At 46.9% G+C, this 18,098-nt stretch overlaps 1 protein-coding gene across 6 annotated transcripts in view; it reads left to right on the top strand.

Annotated features, from left to right (window-relative positions):
* ELAPOR1 (endosome-lysosome associated apoptosis and autophagy regulator 1) overlaps positions 1 to 18,098 on the top strand; it is a 99,928-nt gene that overhangs the window by 47,504 nt on the left and 34,326 nt on the right. For 4 of the 6 annotated variants that reach the window (XR_012512546.1, XR_012512545.1, XM_039460836.2 and 1 more), the window contains exons 2-7: positions 6,256 to 6,376; positions 9,048 to 9,240; positions 15,705 to 15,852; positions 16,326 to 16,406; positions 16,979 to 17,084; positions 17,209 to 17,358. Coding sequence is in view for 4 of the 6 variants with exons in the window: in XM_039460836.2 (XP_039316770.1) it covers positions 6,256 to 6,376; positions 9,048 to 9,240; positions 15,705 to 15,852; positions 16,326 to 16,406; positions 16,979 to 17,084; positions 17,209 to 17,358 (799 nt within the window). In the remaining 2 variants the exon portion in view is untranslated. The remainder of the gene's footprint in view (positions 1 to 6,255; positions 6,377 to 9,047; positions 9,241 to 15,704; positions 15,853 to 16,325; positions 16,407 to 16,978; positions 17,085 to 17,208; positions 17,359 to 18,098) is intronic. The other 2 variants (XM_039460842.2, XM_039460843.2) reach the window with 1 other exon arrangement.

Below are 18,098 nucleotides of genomic sequence, written 5' to 3'. Positions count from 1 at the left end.
TCTAGGACCTGTGGTATCACCTTTTAAAAAATTTAAAATTGTGGCAAAGTATACGTAACAAAAGTTACCAGCTTAACCATTTTTAAGTCTACGGTTCAGTGGCATGAAGTACATTCATATTGTTGTGCTACCATCGGCACCACCATCGTCATTATCCACAGAACTCTGTCTTACAAAATTGAAATGCTGTACTTATCAAACAGTAACTCCCCATTCTGCTCCCCAGCCCCTGACAGACACCATTCTTTCTGTCTCTATGAATTTGACTACTCCGTGTCTTGTATAAGTAGAATCATACAGTGTTTGTCTTTCTGTGACTGTCTTATTTTACTTGGCATAGTTGTTATGTTTTTTATTGTGTGGATTTTGATTGGGGGGCACCAAGACCAGCCCTAGGTAGAACTGGAAAGTAAGGAAGGGCCTTATCCCCAGCTGCCCCACTTTCCTCCCTCAGTTCCAGCACAGCTGAGGTCCCTGCTCAGTGGCTAAATGTCTTCTTCCCCCTCATCCCATCTCCTATTTATCTGCAGAGAGCACCTGATTGGCCTAGTGTACGTCATGCGTCCATCCATGGCAGAAGAGGGTGGGCCACCTCACCGGACAATTCTATCAAGTCTGTATATAATAAGGAGGCAATAGTTCCTCCTAGAGAGGCGCTGCTATCAGAAGAAGGGGGGTGGATACCAGGCAGTCACAAACAATAGATGTCTTTGTTGAACCTCCAACAAGGTTCAAAATGCCCTTCCACCTATCCATGGCACACAGCTTTGGACTAGGGTCCCTTGGGCCTTGTTTGCAAAGTTGTGTTTTTTTTTGTTTTTTGGAGATGGAGTCTCACTCTTTCACCCAGGCTGGAGTGTGATGGCCCGGTCTTGGCTCACCGCAACCTCCACCTCCCAGGTTCAAGCAATTCTCCTACCTCAGCCTCATGAGTAGCTGGGACTACAAGCACGCACCACCACACCCAGCTAATTTTTTGTATTTTTAGTAGAGATGGGATTTCACCATGGTGGCCAGGATAGTCTCGATCTCCTGACCTCGTGATCCACCTGCCTTGGCTTCCCAAAGTGCTGAGATTACAGGCGTGAGCCACTGCGCCTGGCCTGTTTGCAAAGTTTTTTATGCACTTGGATTTCCTTGCAAAGTTTTTACAGCTTGAGAGCCATTGCTGACCCCAGATGCACTTTGTGATAGGAGCCTACAACAACAGGCTGCCCTCAAACCCCGGTGGCCTTGCAAACAGACTCTGGACTCAGATAGCCTGGGTCCAATCCTGGTTTGGCAATTCCTGGCTGTGTGGCTTTGAGCTAGTGTCTTCGCCACTCAACACCTCAATGTTCTCATCTGTAAAATGGTAAAATAATTTACCACTGGATTGTTTTGGAGATTGGGAAACTACTGTGTCAAGTGCTTGACCCACATCATCTTAATAATGCCCACAGAGGGCCCTATTGCACATGGGAAAAAGGCACTCCCTCTCTGGGCAGATGCAACCCCTAAATAGGGGGTACTACCTAACATGCAAGGCTTGAGCTAGATTTTACCTTCCACTCATGCCCCGAGCTAAGTAGCCTTCTGAATAGCCCACATAACTGTATGCAGCAGCCCGGCCCGTCTATGATGCAGGCGTTTGTATATCCCCATTTTTCAATGAGGCAACTATGGCTTAGGGAAGTCGAGCACCATGTGGGAAGGGGTGGTGGGATCACTTCTAATTTGCCAATTTACTTAGGGCTCACGAAAGAGGCTGACCCAGTCCCTGGGACCCTCCTACCACCTGAATTGTGGACCAACTCTGTGTTGTCAGCTAATCAGCTTAAACCTTATCCATCTTCCACAGTGGATGGTAATAAAGCACAGCTCTAGCATCTAACCCGTAGTTTACCACCAATCTCTAGTCTCTAAACAGGTCCTTTTCTTAATTTGAGACAGGGTCTCACTCTGTCATCTGGGCTGGAATGTAGTGGCACAATCATGGCTCACTGCAGCCTCAACCTCCTGGGCTCAGATGATCCTGCCACCTGGGCCTCCTGAATAGCTGGGACTACCAGCATGTGCCACCACGCCGGGTGAATTTTTTTATTTTTAGTAGAGACAGGGTTTCACCATGTTGTCGAGGCTCGTCTCAAACTCCTGACCTCGATTAATTCACTTGCCCCGCCCTCCCCAAGTACTGGGATTATAGGCATGAGCCACTGTGCCTGGCTTATGTGGTGGGAAGGTAGAAGGAAGGACAGATTTCCATCCAGGTACCATCCTGACAGTCTTATTATATTTTTGGTCATTTCAGCAGTTCAATAGCTAGACAGTAAGGACTAAAAATATTGTGAACCTGAGTGACTTCTTCTGGAGCTTAAAGATCAGTGTTACCAACAGATAAGTCAGTACCGGCAAAGCATATTCCAGTTTCAGGATTTTTGCTCTTCCTTCTCATGTGCCCAGGAGCGTTACATGGCTGGGCAATACTAGAGAAGGATGCACTAACTAAAGGTCCCCACCCCCTCCTTTCTAAAGCCTCCCTTTATTTCCCTGATGAACAGGCAGCACCCACTGCCTGCTGTGTCCCATTTAGCAGTACAATTTGGGTGTTCGTCATAAAATTGTGCAAGGGGAGGAGAAGGAGTTGCGTGCTGGATGTATATACTGAATGTGTTTATGTGCCCCTTTGCAAACCTGTACTTCATGCAGACTATATACTTTTAGACAGATCGCAGAGTAAACTGAGGTACTGTCAGGGAATTGATGTGTTCACAGAACACTGAATATGATTGAGGAGTCCTGTCAGTTCTGTCCTCGATGTAACTCTCTCTAAGCTTATGTCTTTTTTTTTTTTTTTGAGACAGAGTCTCGCTTTTTCACCCCGGCTGGAGTGAAGCAGCACCATCTCAGCTCACTACAACCTCCACCCCCTTCCCTGCCCCCCGCCCCCAGGTTCAAGTGATTCTCTTGCCTCAGCCTCCTGAGTAGCTGGGATTACAGGCACGTGCCACCATACCCAGCTAATTTTTGTATTTTTAGAAGAGACAGGGTTGCACCATGTTGGCCAGCCTGGTCTCGAACTCCTGACCTCGGGTGATCCACCCACCTAAGCCTCCCAAAGTGCTGGGATTACAGGTATGAGCCATCGTGCCCAGCCCTAAACTTATGTCTTGAATGGTGTAATCTCAAAGTAAGTTTAGATTTGAAACAGGTGTATTACAGCCAGCCACCTTGAATGACGTAAATATCCCCAAGTGGCATGGAGTAAATGAACACATATTGAAAGGGAAATTTTCTAAGGCTTGGAACCACCATTTTCTCAGCAAACCTTCCACCTGAGTGGGACTCAGGGGACATCAAATGAAAGACGATGAAAAGTAGCTGGGCATGGTGACGCAAGCCCGAAATCCTAGCTACTCGGGAGGCTGAGGCTGGAGGATCTCTTGAGCCCAGGAGTTCTGGGCTGTAGTGCACTATGCCGATCGGGTGTTTGCACTAAGTTCGGCATCAATATGGTCACCCCCTCCAGGTTACCTAAGGAGGGGTGAACCAGCCCAGCTCGGAAACAGAGCAAGTCAAAACTCCATGCTGATCAGTCGTGGGGTCGGGCCTGTGAATAGCCACTGCAGTCCAGCTTGGGCAACATAACGAGTCCCAGTCTCTTAAAATATAAAATAAAATAAAAAAGAGAAGTAATGGGTGCCTCCAAGAGGCCAAATGCAGTGAGAATGAACTGAAATGACCTTCGAACAGATTAGATATTTTAACACCAATTCTCAGGCCTCAGAAGTGAGCCTAGCTGCTGGCAGACAACCGATATTGTCATATTGAATTTTTTGATTTTGTTGTTAAATTTGGCCCTGTGTGAGTTTGTGTTTGGTCAGAGTCTATAATGGTGGAGGAGGATTGCTGGTGGGAAGGCCTGGTTTCTAGTTCAGTGGCTTATAGGCTGTGTGACCCTGGACAAGCTATGACCCCATTGAGAGTCTGTTTTGTCATCTATGCAATGAAGAAAACAACCCCTGCTCTACTTGCCTTACAGGGAGTTGTGAAGATCAAACGAGATGGTATTTGGGAACTGAAGACACTGCACAAAAGACCAGCATGATTATGTTCACAAGCACAACACGGTCCTTTCTGCCTTGCTCACTCCATTCTCCATTTAATTTACACACAGAGGATTTTGTCCCTCGTTCTTGCAGCAAAATCCTTTTGAGAGTCTCATTTTTAGAAGTGGATTGACATCAGATGTGTAGTTGCCCTATTTATCTTCAGAGTCCTCCGAGATGAAGATAAGATGAGAATTATTAGGAAAAATAGACCCAGAGAGATGGTGGCCCAAGGGCACAAAGAATTCCCATCCTGATGTTCTTTCTTTTCTAGATGATATTGACATCTACATCCAAAGCCAAAGATTCTGGTTAAAAGTTAATCTCTTGGCTGGACATGGTGGTGCACGTAGTGAAAACTCTAGTCTCAGCTACTTGGGAAGCTGAGATGGGAGGATCATTTGAGCCTAGGAAGTCGAGGTTACAGTGAGCCATGATAACACCACTGCACTCCAGCTTGGGTGACAGAGTAAGAGCCTGTCTCTAAAAAAAAGAAAAAGAATGAAAGAAAAGAAACTGCATCTTTACCATATTGCGACAAGTGTGAAACGCCACTGCTTCTAAGACACCATTAAAAAAAAATTTTTTTTTGAGACAGAGTCTCACTCCGTTGCCCAGGGTGGAATGCAGTGGCACGATCTCTGCTGACTGAAGCCTCTGCCTCCCTGGTTCAAGTGATCCTCCTGCCTCAGCCTCCCAATTAGCTGGAATTACAGGGACCCACCATTGCACCCAGCTAACTTTTGTATTTTTAGTAGAGACAGGGTTTCACCATCTTGGCCAGGCTGGTCTTGAACTCCCGGCCTCTTGATTTAACTGCCTTGGCCTCCCAAAGTGCTAGGATTCAGGTGTGAGCCACTGTGCCCAGATGCAAACTTCAAAACTGTCTTATTTTTAGTCTCAGCTTTTTGATGTTATACATGTTATGCAATCATGCTTTCATGCGGGCTAAAGGGGGACATTAATTCCATTTTTCTTATGGATATGGTAATACAAAGTACCTTTGAGCTTGAATATAGTTTTAGGTAAGTGCAGATTGTAAAATACTTGTCAGAGGCAAAATCATCACTAATTCCATGGTTTGTTGTTTTTACCAGATTTAAAAGGGGAAGACATGCTTAAGGGCATTTGGCACATCAGTTGTGTTTTCTTTCTTCTGAGTGAAAGTTTGTTGTTTTATTTAATGCTTGATTTGGTTGTTTTGTTGTTATTCCATTTATTTTTAGCTCAGGTAAAATAAACTATGAGTTTCCCATTGCACAGACAAATTAGGAATGAACAGGCTCACGTGAGGGCACATCACCTGCCTCGGCCAAATGATATTTTCATAAAATGTAATTGGGAATTCCTAGTCTTTCTGATAGGAAAGGAACCCATAAGAAGCGCAAGGAGGCCAGATGCAGTGGCTCATGCCTGTAATCCCAGCACTTTGGGAGCCCGAGGCCAGTGGATCATGAGGTCAGGAGTTTGAAACCAGCCTGACCAACACAGTGAAACCCCATCTCTACTAAAAATACAAAAAATTAGCTGGATGTGGTGGTGGGCGCCTGTAATCCCAGCTATTCAGGAGGCTGAGGCAGGAGAATCACTTGAACCCAGGAGGCAGAGGCTGCAGTGAGCCAAGATCCCACCACTGCACCCCAGCCTGGGTGACAGTATGAAACTCTTTCTCAAAGAAAAAAAAAAAAAGGAAAGAAAGAAAAGAAAAAGAAACACAGAGAAACAGAAATAGCATTTCTGTGATGAGCCCTTGTACATTTTTGGTGGACCAAGGTTTCCATTTAGAACATCCTTCCATTTAGAATGTCCTCGTTCATAAATTCTACACTTTGAGATAAGAAAACAGGCTATTTCTAGCCTGTTCCTTAGTTACCTTCCCACATTCTTCTGTTCCATAAGGACACTGTTTAAACATAACAACAAAGAGAGTCACCCACAAAGATGTATTTCTAGGGACTAGACCATGGCTAGGTGGAAAGGAACGATCCAAATTATCGTAGTTCTTGCACTCACTTCATCATCATCAGTTCCCTGCCAGGGGTCCCAGGGCCCATTTCTGAGAGGATGAGCATTAGTAGCCATGGTGCTGGGCAGGAAGTGGGTGGGAAGCTGTTAATGTCTGATCACTGCTAATGCACATTTTTGCCCACTGTTCTCTCCCCTGCAGTCTGAGTACCACTATGAGTACACCGCGTGTGACAGCACGGGTTCCAGGTGGAGGGTCGCCGTGCCGCATACCCCGGGCCTGTGCACCAGCCTGCCCGACCCCGTCAAGGGCACCAAGTGCTGTAAGCAGCTGTCCTGCTCAGGGCCTCCCTGTCACTCAGCTTTGGTCTCTCCCCTAAGTCTCCTGCCCTCCACTTTAGGCCCTTCCTGGCAGAGCAGCTGCATTAATCAGATCTTTTCCCCGTCCTTTATGAGATTTTGTGCAGAAGGACTTCATGAATGCAAACTGGATATCTGAATTTGCCTTCATTTTTAAAAGGTATTTAAATCCTATCAGTGGATATAGCGTAAGCAATGCCAGCTGTGTGCACTCAGATATTCTTTTCTGTTTGCATACATTTTCTTTTTTGCCTGTGTTATGTCTCTCCAATCTACACTCACTTACCAGCCGCAATCAGTCATTAGGGAAGATTGAGATTTGCTTTCGTTCTTAAAAAGGAAGTCAGAGAGCCGGGCGCAGTGGCTCACGCCTGTAATCCCAGCACTTTGGGAAGCCGAGTCAGGCAGATCACGAGGTCAGGAGTTTGAGACCAGCCTGACCAACATGGTGAAACCCCATATGTACTAAAAACACAAAAATCAGCTGGGCGTGGTGGCATGCGCCTATAATCCCAGCTACTCACGAGGCTTGAAGCAGAAGAATCGTTTGAACCCAGGAGGCAGAGGTTGTGGTGAGCCAAGTTTGTGCCACTGCACTCCAGCCTGGGTGACGGAGGGAGACTCCATCTCAAAAAGAAAGAACCGAGGTGTGACTGACTAGTGGAAACAAATGAGCCATCTTCAGTGAGCTCTGCTGACTTTAGTGAGTCCCACTATGTGTAAGCACCATGATGTGCACACACAGTGTGAACTGCAAAGAAAAATAAAGCACAGTCCCTTCTTTAGAAGCTTAGGGTGGTGGAAAGTGCAGGCTTTCGTTCATCCACTCATTGTTTCGGAAACATTCATGAAGCTCCCAGTCTGTGCCAGTCACTGAGTCAGCCATCCCCAGAGGGGAACAGAGCCTAGTGGGTGGCAGACATATATGATATGAGAAAGAATGAGCCTTATGAATATTTAGGGATTAGGCATAGCTGGGAGGACCGCTTGAGCACAAGTTTAGACGTGGATGAACAGTGACACATTTGAGGAAGAGCTTGTGGTCCAGGGTAGAGGCAACACGGAGAAGGTGATGGATGGGACTGAGGTGGAGAAAGATCTGTCATAGGAGGTCAAGCTGGAAAGTAAGGCTGGAGGGAAATTGTGAAAAACTTTGAATGTCAGGCCAAGAGTATAATTCTAGAACCAAAAGGGGGTGGCTGTTTATTTTTTAAATAAGGAGAATAATAGTACATATGTGTTTTAGTTTTTATTTTTTAAAAGATAAGATCTCACTCTGTTTCCTAGGTGGAAGTACCGTGGTATAATCATAGCTCTCTGCAGCCTTGACCTCCTGGGCTCAAGCAGTTCTCCCACTTCAGCCTCCTGAGTAGCTAGGACTACAGGCACACACCATCACTCCCAGCTAATTAAAAAAAAAAAAAATGTATAGTGACAGGGTCTCACTATGTTGTCCAGGTTGGCCTCAAACCCCTGGGCTCAAGTGATCCTACTGCCTTGGTCTCTCAAAGTGTTGGGTTTACAGGTATGAGGCACTGTGCCTGATCATACCAGTGTTTTAAAAAGGTACCTCTGACCACAGAATGATCAGAAATAAGAATAGGAAGCTAGTTAGAAGGATGTTGCAATGGCTGAGTTAACAGGTAATGAGAATCCCACCTAGCATGGCGGCAGCACAACCAGAAAGGCAGAGGCCAGAGACTCAGGGGAGAAATTCAAGGTTGAAGGGTCATATGTCATTCAGAGGGGTCAGCACAAGAGACCTTGGCATCCGTTTCACTGGAGAGCTCTCAGAATGGTCAGGGTGCCTCTCCAAAGGAAACAGGAGTGTCAGGGACAAGCCCAAAGTCCCAGAGCAAGGCAGAGCATCCGTGGCCCTAGATCTTTTTAAAATGACAGCTTTATTTGTATATAATTTACATGCCATGACATTCATTCCTTTAAGGATAAAATTCAGTGGCTTTTTGAATATTCACGCAACCTTCATCACTCTGATTTCACATTTTAATCATCCTACAAAGAAACCTCATATTATTAGCAATTGCTCCCCAGGCCCCTCCCCACAGCCCCTGGCAACCACAAATCTACTTTCTGACTCTATGGCTTTGCCTCTTTTGGCCATTCCATGCAAATGGAATCACACATAACAAGGAATAACACTGATATATTGAGACGGAGTTTCCCTCTTATTACCCAGGCTGGAGTGCAATGGCACGATCTCGGCTCACCGCAACCTCCGCCTCCTGGGTTCAGGCAATTCTCCTGCCTCAGCCTCCTGAGTAGCTGGGATTACAGACATGCGCCACCATGCCCAGCTAATTTTTTTTTTTTTGTAGTTTTAGTAGAGACGGGGTTTCACCATGTTGACCAGGATGGTCTCGATCTCTCGACCTGGTGATCCACCCGCCTCGGCCTCCCAAAGTGCTGGCATTACAGGCTTGAGCCACCGCACCCGGCCAAAAAAAATTTTTTTTAAGAAAAACAAAATCACACAGTAAATGCCATGGCCCTGAATCTTAGTGGGCCAAACTCCTAATCCCAACCCTGCGCTCCTCCTTCAGCTGCTCACAGCCCATTCACTTCTGGGGCTGCAGTGACCTCACTGTCCTGCCTTGTCTCTGACCTGTTTTCCAGCCTTCTCTTGCAATGCCGGGGAGTTTCTCGATATGAAAGACCAGTCCTGTAAGCCGTGCGCTGAGGGCCGCTACTCCCTGGGCACAGGCATTCGGTTCGATGAGTGGGATGAGCTGCCCCATGGCTTTGCCAGCCTCTCAGCCAACATGGAGATGGATGACAGTGCCACAGAGTCCACCGAGAACTGCACTTCGTGAGTTTGCACACACCCCCACCCCGCCCCCAGCCCACTGGGGAAGAGGCTGCAGGGTACGCTGGACAGTCTCCGTCGCTGCCCCTCAGGCTGGGCAGGGAGGACAGAGGGAAGAGGCAGCCGGGCTGCCAGGGTGAGGCCTGCAGCTGTGCCCACAGGAGCAGTGGATATGACTCTGCCGGGCCCACTCATTGATTTAAACTTACCAGTGATAGACAGGCATTTGTGGGAGGTAAGAAACACAGGGAAATAAGAGCGTGAACAAGGGGGACAAGGCTTACATGGCCCAGTTTATTTAAAACAAAACCCAACTGGAGCTGGGCACAGCGGCTCACCCCTGTAATCCCAGTACTTTAAGAGGCTGCTATGGGAGGATTGCCTGAGGCCAAGAGTTTGAGACCAGCCTGGGCGGCATAGCGAGACCCCTGTCTCTACAAAAAGTTTAAAAATTTTGCCAGGTGTGGTGGTGCATGTCTGTAGTCCCAGCAACTCAGGAGGCTGAGGCAAAGGGATAGCTTGAGCCCAGGAGTTCACGGTTAAAGTGAGCTGTGATCACACCACTGTACCCCTGGATAACAGAGCAAGACCCTGTCTCAATAAAAACCAAAAAACAAACAAACAAACCCAAAACTGGATTTCCACCACAGAATTTCAGATCAGCCAATATACTTTCTCAGCTTGACTGAACACAATATGCAAAGCTGGGGTATCTTCCCGGCTTGGATGCTAACTTCTTTTTTGTGTTTTGAGACAGAATCTCACTCTGTCACCCAGGCTGGAGTGCAGTGGAGTGATCTCAGCTCACTGCAACCCCCAACTCCCAGGTTCAAGGGATTCTCCTGCCTCAGCTTCCCGAGTAGCTGGAATTACAGGTGTGTGCCACCACACCTGGCTTTTTTTTTTTTTTTTGTATTTTTTTGTATTTTTAAAGTAGAGATGAGTTTTCACCATGTTGGCCAGGCTGGTCTCGAACTCCTGACCTCAGGTGATCCACCTGCCTCAGCCTTCCAAAGTGCTGGGATTACAGGCGGGAGCCACCGTGGGTGCTAACTTCTAAAACTGATTCTGCCTAGCCTTTGCTCAGTGCTGGCTGAAACCTTCCAGATGCTGTGAGACCCCAGTGACTAGAACATTTCCTTGAAAAGCTCAGCCCAGGGTGCTTGGAGAACTGGGTGTTTATTTCAGATATGCCTTTTATAGGCCAGGCAGTATTCTGGATGCTTTACATATATTATTTTCTCTAATTCTCACAAGAACCCTGTGAAATAGGCATTACTATTTCTATTACAGAGATGAGGAACTGGAGGCTTAGCAAGGTTATGACCTGCCCTTTGTTATCTGGCTTACAGCTGGTGAGATTGAAATTCAAGCCCGAGTTTCCACTGCCTCATAATGCCACCTTCAAATAACATTTATTACGGGCAAAGCAATGTTGGGTCCTAGGGAATGAAACGGGAGGGGATATGAGGATGTGAAAGGCAGTCATATTGTTCCTTATTAAATATTGACAGCAAATACAGGAGGAAAGTAAATGAAAGTTTCTCTTATACCCAATCAAATGAATAAGAAGGACTCAATAATTGTATTACACTTGGATTTCTAAAACTGGGAGCAATGTCTCCCATTCCTATACTTAAATCTTGTCTGAGCCAAGCAGTAGCTATTTAATCTGTAGTCCAATTCTGATGTTATTTTAGAGTTCAATTTGATGTGTGAAATTCATTAGCATGACAATACTGGATGCAGAGATAAAGCTAGAGAGCTTTAAAGCTGGAAGGCACTCGAAGGTGTGGGTAAGACAACCAACCCCCATTTGAGTCCTAATGGAGAATGTCATTAGGCCCTGGACAAGGGGCAGACCTGGCTCAGTCAATTCCCACCCATGTAAAGGAAGGAGTTCATCTCTCTCTGGGGACTGCACCGATAGTCCAGAAATCATTATCTCTCAGTGAGGCAGGATGTGGGTGGGTTAATAACTTGTATTTCCACGGCACGGACTATATCAGGGCCTGCATCTTAAGGCATCCCACGACATCACTGGGAGGGAGGGAGGGAGGGAGGGAGGGAAGGAGAGGATATTTCTCCCTCAATAGAGAGGAAATGGCCATCTGGAGAGGTTTTTGTGGTTTCCCCATCATCCCTCAGAAAGGCAATAATTGAGCTGCTACCTAGAGCGCAAGGATTTGGCTTTCCTGTTCAGCTGTGCAGCTACCCAAATCCTACCTGTTCTGCCTCAAGAGCCCGTTCTGCCTCAAGACCAAAGCTGGTCTCCTGCTTCCATTCCCAGCCTTCTCCAGGCCTGTCTCCTCAGTAGCCAGATTCATCTTTTTTCTTTTCTTTTCTTTGTCTTTTTTTTTTTTTTTTTTTTTTAAGAGACAAAGTCTCACTGTCACCCAGGCTGGAGCGCAATGGTGCAATCACAGCTCACAGCAGCCTCAACCTCCCCGGGCTGAAGCCATCCTACCACCTCAACCTCCCACGTAGCCGGGACTTCCGGCACATGCCACCACACCTGGCTAACCTCCCACGTAGCTGGGACTTCTGGCACATGCCACCACACCTGGCTAACTTCTTATTTTTTATAGAGACAGGGTCTTACTATGCTGCCCAGGTTGGTCTCAAACTCCTGGGATCAAATGATCCCATCCACCTCAGGCTACCAAAGTGCTGGGATTACAGGTGTGAGCCACTGCACCCAGCCTCATCTTCTTAAATCCAGTCACGGTACTTTCCTGCTCAAAACTCTGGATTCAATGGCTACCAATTGCTCTTGGGATAAAGTCCACTACCTTCCCACAGCCTCCAGGGCCCTGCTGCCCTGCCCGCCGCTGTCTGTCCATTTCCTCAGCCTCTCCCAAGGACTATCTGTTTTCACTTGCTGTGTTCCAACTACACTTCTTCCCCACCTTGGGACATTTGAACACCACGGTAAGTTTCCTAAGCACCTCTGGGCTTTAGTTTCTTCAACCTAAAAATGATGAATGATGATAAAAATAATACTCTTATAGGTTGAGGTAAGAATTAAATGAGGCGATACTTGTAAAGAATTTAGAGCGATACCTGACACTAGAAATCAATCAAAACATGTTGTTATCAGTGAACGTGAAATGTCTTCACCAGTGGCAACGCTGACAAAAATCAGAATTGTGATGCATTTTGCAAATGTAACCTTCTTATGGCATCTTTTTAATTATTCATGAAACTTCAGGAGTTATTTATAGCTGATGTCGTGGAGCACATTAAGCACATTAATTAAAGGTTCTCTCTTTCAACAAGGAGAAATTAATGCTGTTAGGTTAGCTGAGATATTTTGGATGAGCTCATGTTATATGTTTTCGTTTTGAGAACAACACTTTCAAAGTGCTAGAAATAACCATGTTATTCTGGGAAACATGGGGGAAATCTGTGGACTAATCTGAGCTTCCTTTAACTGGCCATTATTATTATTATTATTACTATTATTTTGAGATGGAGTCTCACTCTTTCACCCAGCTGCAGTGCAATGGCGCCATCTCGGCTCACTGCAACCTCTGCCTCTTGGGCTCAAGTGATTCTCCTGCCTCAGCCTCCTGAGTAGCTGGGATTACAAGAGCATGCCACCATGCCCAGCTAATTTTTGTATTTTTAGTAGAGACGGGGTTTCACCATGTTGGCCAGGCTGGTCTCAAACGCCTGACCTCAGGTGATCCACCCACCTCAGCCTCCCAAAGTGCTGGGATTACAGGCGTGAGCCACCGCGCCCAGCCAACTGGCCATTATTAAGCAACTGGAGACCCGGGCAATAGTGGGATTGCCTTTGATTGCCCGTTCCCATGTTCAACTGTTTAACCCTCTGAGTTCCCGCTATGTGCCAGGCCCAGGTTGGTGCTGGGAATACTTTAGTGAGCAAGGTGAATTCGGCCTCTTCCCTCACATAATATTGGCAACAATTTTAAGGTCTGACAATTTCCAATTTGGAGAGGATGTGGAGCAGCAGGAACAGTGTAGCAGTAGCCGGTAAATGGGAGGCTCACATACAGTCCTCCTGCCAGGCATTCTACTCAGACATGTGCCTAAGGAGACAGGAACGTAGCAGAATGTGCACGCAAAACTGCAAACAACCCAGATGTCCATCAACAAGTAATGCACAAATAAATATGGTAGAGCCATACAGAGGAATGTTATGCAGTGGTAAAGACGAAGCCAGAGAGCTGTGTGTGTGAATACAGATGCATCTCACAACCATTGCATTGAAGCTCCTCCCTTCCCGGTGTGAGTTTCAGAGCACATAAATATAACACCATTTATGTGAAGCTTTAAAACATGCAAAGCAGTACCATGCAGTATATTATTTAGAGATACATACAGAGAACCACATGCACATGTTAAACACTAGATTCAGGAAAGTGGTCACTTGGCAGTGGGAAGGCAGTGTGTTCCAGGGAAGGCGAGGAGGTTAGCGGAGGGTACTCAGAGGCTTCTGCTGTTGAATCTTTAGCAGGGTGGTGGGTCGGTGAGTGTTCATTATACCATTTTATAGGTCTTAAATATTTTATAATATACTAAAAATAAATAAAATACCATGGGATTATGGCTATGAGAAGGGGAGCAAAGAGAGCCAAAGGCCCCCAGAGCAGAAGCAGATAGAATCAAGGAAGACTTCTTAGATTAGGTGGCATTTAAGACACAGTAGGAATTAAACCAAGAGAGAAAGGAGGAAGTTTGTTCCAGGAAGAGGGAAGAGCATGTCAGGAGGCCCATGGATAAGAGAAAGTTTGGCAGAGGAATTGAGAGAAACGTCATAGGGTTGGAGTATAAAGACAGGATCAGGAATTTGTACCCTATCCTAATGGCCACAGGCAGTCAGTCACAGGGGTTTTAATTATTGTTATTAGTAGTAGTATTTGAGACAGAGTCTTGCTCTGTTGCCCAGGCTGCAGTGCAAGGATATGATTTCGGCTCACTGCAACCTCTGCCTCCCAGGTTCAAGCGATTCATCTGCCTCAGCCTCCCAAGTAGCTGGGATTACAGGCACACGCCACCACACCCAGCTAATTTTTGTATTTTTAGTAGAGACAGGGTTTCACCAGGTTGGTCAGTCTGCTCTTGAACTCCTGACCTCAGGTGATTCACCCACCTCGGCCTCCGAAAGTGCTGGGATTACAGGCGTGAGCCACTGCACCCAGCAGGGGTTTTAATTCTAAGGAAGGGAGTGTCACGGTCAGACATCTGTTCCGGAGGATCTGTCTGCTGGACTGCAGCGTGGAGAGGGCTTGGAGGATGCGGGACTGGCTTCAGGGAGACAAGTTTGGGGCTTGGTTCATAGATGGTGTGGTGGTGAGCGAAGGGACAGCCTGTGGACAGGGTGAATAGAGTGAACACGTATTTAGGAGACAAAGCATATGACTAGATTGGCAGTCTCTGGGTTTCTCTGGCCCTCCCCTTTCCATAAAAACAATTGACATGTAGCATCTTATAGTGGACAGTTCTGGAAAAACAGTTGGGCTAGACTGGGTGGTTGTCTGAGTTCTGAAGAATAACTATGTCTACTGAGTTATTTGACAGCTTTAAAGTTAGGCAGCCCTGATCTCAGCCCTGCCACGTGCTGGCTTTGTAATATTGGGCTTGGCACTCTCCAAGCCCAAGTTTCATCATCTCTTAAACAGAAAAAACATTTCCTCTTATTGATGAAAAGAAATCATGAGTATAAAGCACATAGTTCAATACCTGGAAGGTAGTAAGCAACCAATAAATGTTATCCCTCTCCGACCGGGTGCAGTGGCTCACACCTGTAATCCCAGCCCTTTGGGAGGCCGAGGTGGGCGGATCACTTGAGATCAGGAGTTCGAGACCAGCCTGGCTAACATGGTGAAACCCCATCTCTACTAAAAAACAAACATATATATGTATATATGTATATTATATATACATATAATATATTATAAATATATATAATATATAATATATATTTTATATATATATATATATATATATATATATATATATATATTAGCCGGGTGTGGTGGCACATGCCTGTAATCCTAGCTACTTGGGAGGCTGAGGGAGGAGAATCACTTGAACCTGGGAGGAGACGGAGGTTGAAGTGAGCTGAGACCATACCACTGCACTCCAGCCTGGGAGACAGAGCGAGACTCTGTCTCAAAAAAAAAAAAAAAAAAAAAAAAAAGTTATCCCTCCCCACTTCACGTGCCACCTGTATCCCAGGTAGTTCTGCACGATGTGGAGGTACGCCTGCTTGTCTTCTCCGCCTGTCTGCCTCCTCTTCTCGGCTGTACTCCAGGTCCTTGACCTACCTGACAGCTTCTTTTGTCTTTCTTCACTGAGCGTTTTCAAGTCCAAGCTTCAGTTCGTCAATTACAAGTCTGAACTTTCCCAAAGACCCAGCAGAACATGAGACCCACACATGGCACAAAGCCTGGTGGGCTGTGCTCCTGCCTGTGAACCTGGTTCCTGTTCCTTCACAGGTCCAAGTGGGTTCCCCGGGGTGACTACATTGCCTCCAACACAGACGAATGCACAGCCACGCTGATGTATACCGTCAACCTGAAGCAGTCGGGCACCGTTAACTTCGAATACTACTACCCGGACTCCAGCATCATCTTTGAGTTTTTCGTAAGCCCCTGGCCAAGGTGGAGGTGGGAGCTAAAGACTCTCTGGGGCTCCGTCCAATCCGTTTGAGGAATCCATCATAAGCATAGCCCTGCTTGAGAAATTACCATTGTTTTCCCTCTGGAGAGAGCTGTGGGCAAAACGAGCTGAGGCCCCAGAAGGCAAGGAGAGAAGGCAAAAGTGAAAGGACTCTTGGGGGAAGAATTGTCTGGGAGATTGCTAGGTGTTTTATCCAGCTCACATATAAAAACAGCACATCTGAGTGACAAGTTATTTCTTTGGTGTCCACACTCATTTTGTGTGTGTGACTAGCTCCTGCCCTACTTTGAGGCTCATGTGTCCTGAGCTCAGTCCCTGAAGGAAATTGGCAACTCTTCTCATGTAAAGAAGGGCCCTCTGGAGGGCTGGTGCAATGCGGGGAAAGGTATCCATTTCCTGGGAAAGCTGAGACTAGGTCCCAAATTCTTTTATGTCAGGTTCAGAATGACCAGTGCCAGCCCAATGCAGATGACTCCAGGTGGATGAAGACCACAGAGAAAGGATGGGAATTCCACAGTGTGAGTATCACACCAGCCTTCTCCCAGAGATCCCAGAAAAGGGACCCAGGGCCTTCCCTCAGAGAGTGCTTCCTCCTAGTCTGAGCCTCTACCCAATGCCCCTGGAGGGCAGGAGTGGGATATGATCAAGATGCTGTCGTTATCGACTTCCAGTGTTGACAGTATATGGGTGTGAGTTGACTTGTAGCCCCTATGGCTTGACTCCAAAGACCAGCAGCTTTCCAGCTTTAAGACTGGGATCTTCTGGGGAGGGGGGCTGTCCCCTGCAAAACCACAGAATGAGGGCGTGCCAGTCACTCTACTGTCAGAACCTTCAGGTCTCTTTATTGGTCTCACCATAAGAGATGCTCATGGTATATGTGATCCAGGGAGTGTTGGGAGGGTTCTAAGAGGAGGCTTAGAAACAGCGAAGAGCTGTGCTATGTTGGGAGGAAGGACAGAGCTGAGGAAGAGGGTCAGAAGAAGCGTTACCATGCAGATAGTAAGAGGAGTCGTCCCACCAAGAGGCTATGTCAACAGATGAGTGGGTTTTCTCTCTGGGATGAATGAATGCTTCTGTTTGTGGTTTTTAGGTGGAGCTAAATCGAGGCAATAATGTCCTCTATTGGAGAACCACAGCCTTCTCAGTATGGTCCAAAGTGTCCAAGCCTGTGCTCGTGAGAAACATCGCCATAACAGGTACTGAGAGTGGGGTTGGGTCTGAGCTCTGTCACTGACTTCCTGGGCTGCAGACTTTGCAGTCTCCAGGGGGCTCAGTCTCCAGGCTGAATCCTTGCTTTTCCGCGCTCTCGTTCCTCCCTAGGTGTGGCCTACACTTCAGAATGCTTCCCCTGCAAACCCGGCACGTATGCGGACAAGCAGGGCTCCTCTTTCTGCAAACTTTGCCCGGCCAACTCTTACTCAAATAAAGGAGAAACTTCTTGCCACCAGTGTGACCCTGACAAATACTCAGGTGATGTTCCTGAGGGTAGGAAGAGTTTGGGGATCGAGGGTATCAACAAAACACACAGGGAGAAACCAGGGAGCAGAGTCACGCTTCTGGCCAAGATGAGGGTGATAATTCTTTTTTTTTTTTTGAGATGGAGTTTCGCTCTTGTTACCCAGGCTGGAGTGCAATGGCGCGATCTCGGCTCACCGCAACCTCCGCCTCCTGGGTTCAGGCAATTCTCCTGCCTCAGCCTCCTGAGTAGCTGGGATTACAGGCACGCGCCACCACGCCCAGCTAATTTTTTGTATTTTTAGTAGAGACGGGGTTTCACCATGTTGACCAGGATGGTCTCGATCTCTCGACCTCGTGATCCACCCGCCTCGGCCTCCCAAAGTGCTGGGATTACAGGCTTGAGCCACCGCACCCGGCCGAGGATGATAATTCTTAAACCCTTCTTTTCTGGATCCTGGAATACCCTTGCCAATTCATATATCCATTAATCACTTTGTCAATTTTTTTGAGACAGGGTCTCACTTTATCACCCAGGCCGGAGTGCAATGGTGCAATCATGACTCACTGTAGCCTCAAACTCCCCATGTCAAGCAATCCTCTCACTTCAGCCTCCTGAGTAGCTAAGACTACCAGGTGTGCCCCACCACACCCAACTGACTTTAATTTTTATTTTTATAGAGACAGGGGTTTTGCTAGTTGTCCATGCTGGTCTTGAATTCCTGGGCTCAAGCGATCCTCCTGCCTCAGCCTCC

The sequence above is a fragment of the Saimiri boliviensis genome, chromosome 11 (assembly GCF_048565385.1).
Source record: "Saimiri boliviensis isolate mSaiBol1 chromosome 11, mSaiBol1.pri, whole genome shotgun sequence".
NCBI classification, from domain to species: Eukaryota; Metazoa; Chordata; class Mammalia; order Primates; family Cebidae; genus Saimiri; species Saimiri boliviensis.
The sequence above is the reverse complement of the archived record's forward strand: the minus strand, read 5'-3'. Positions and strand labels throughout refer to the sequence as shown.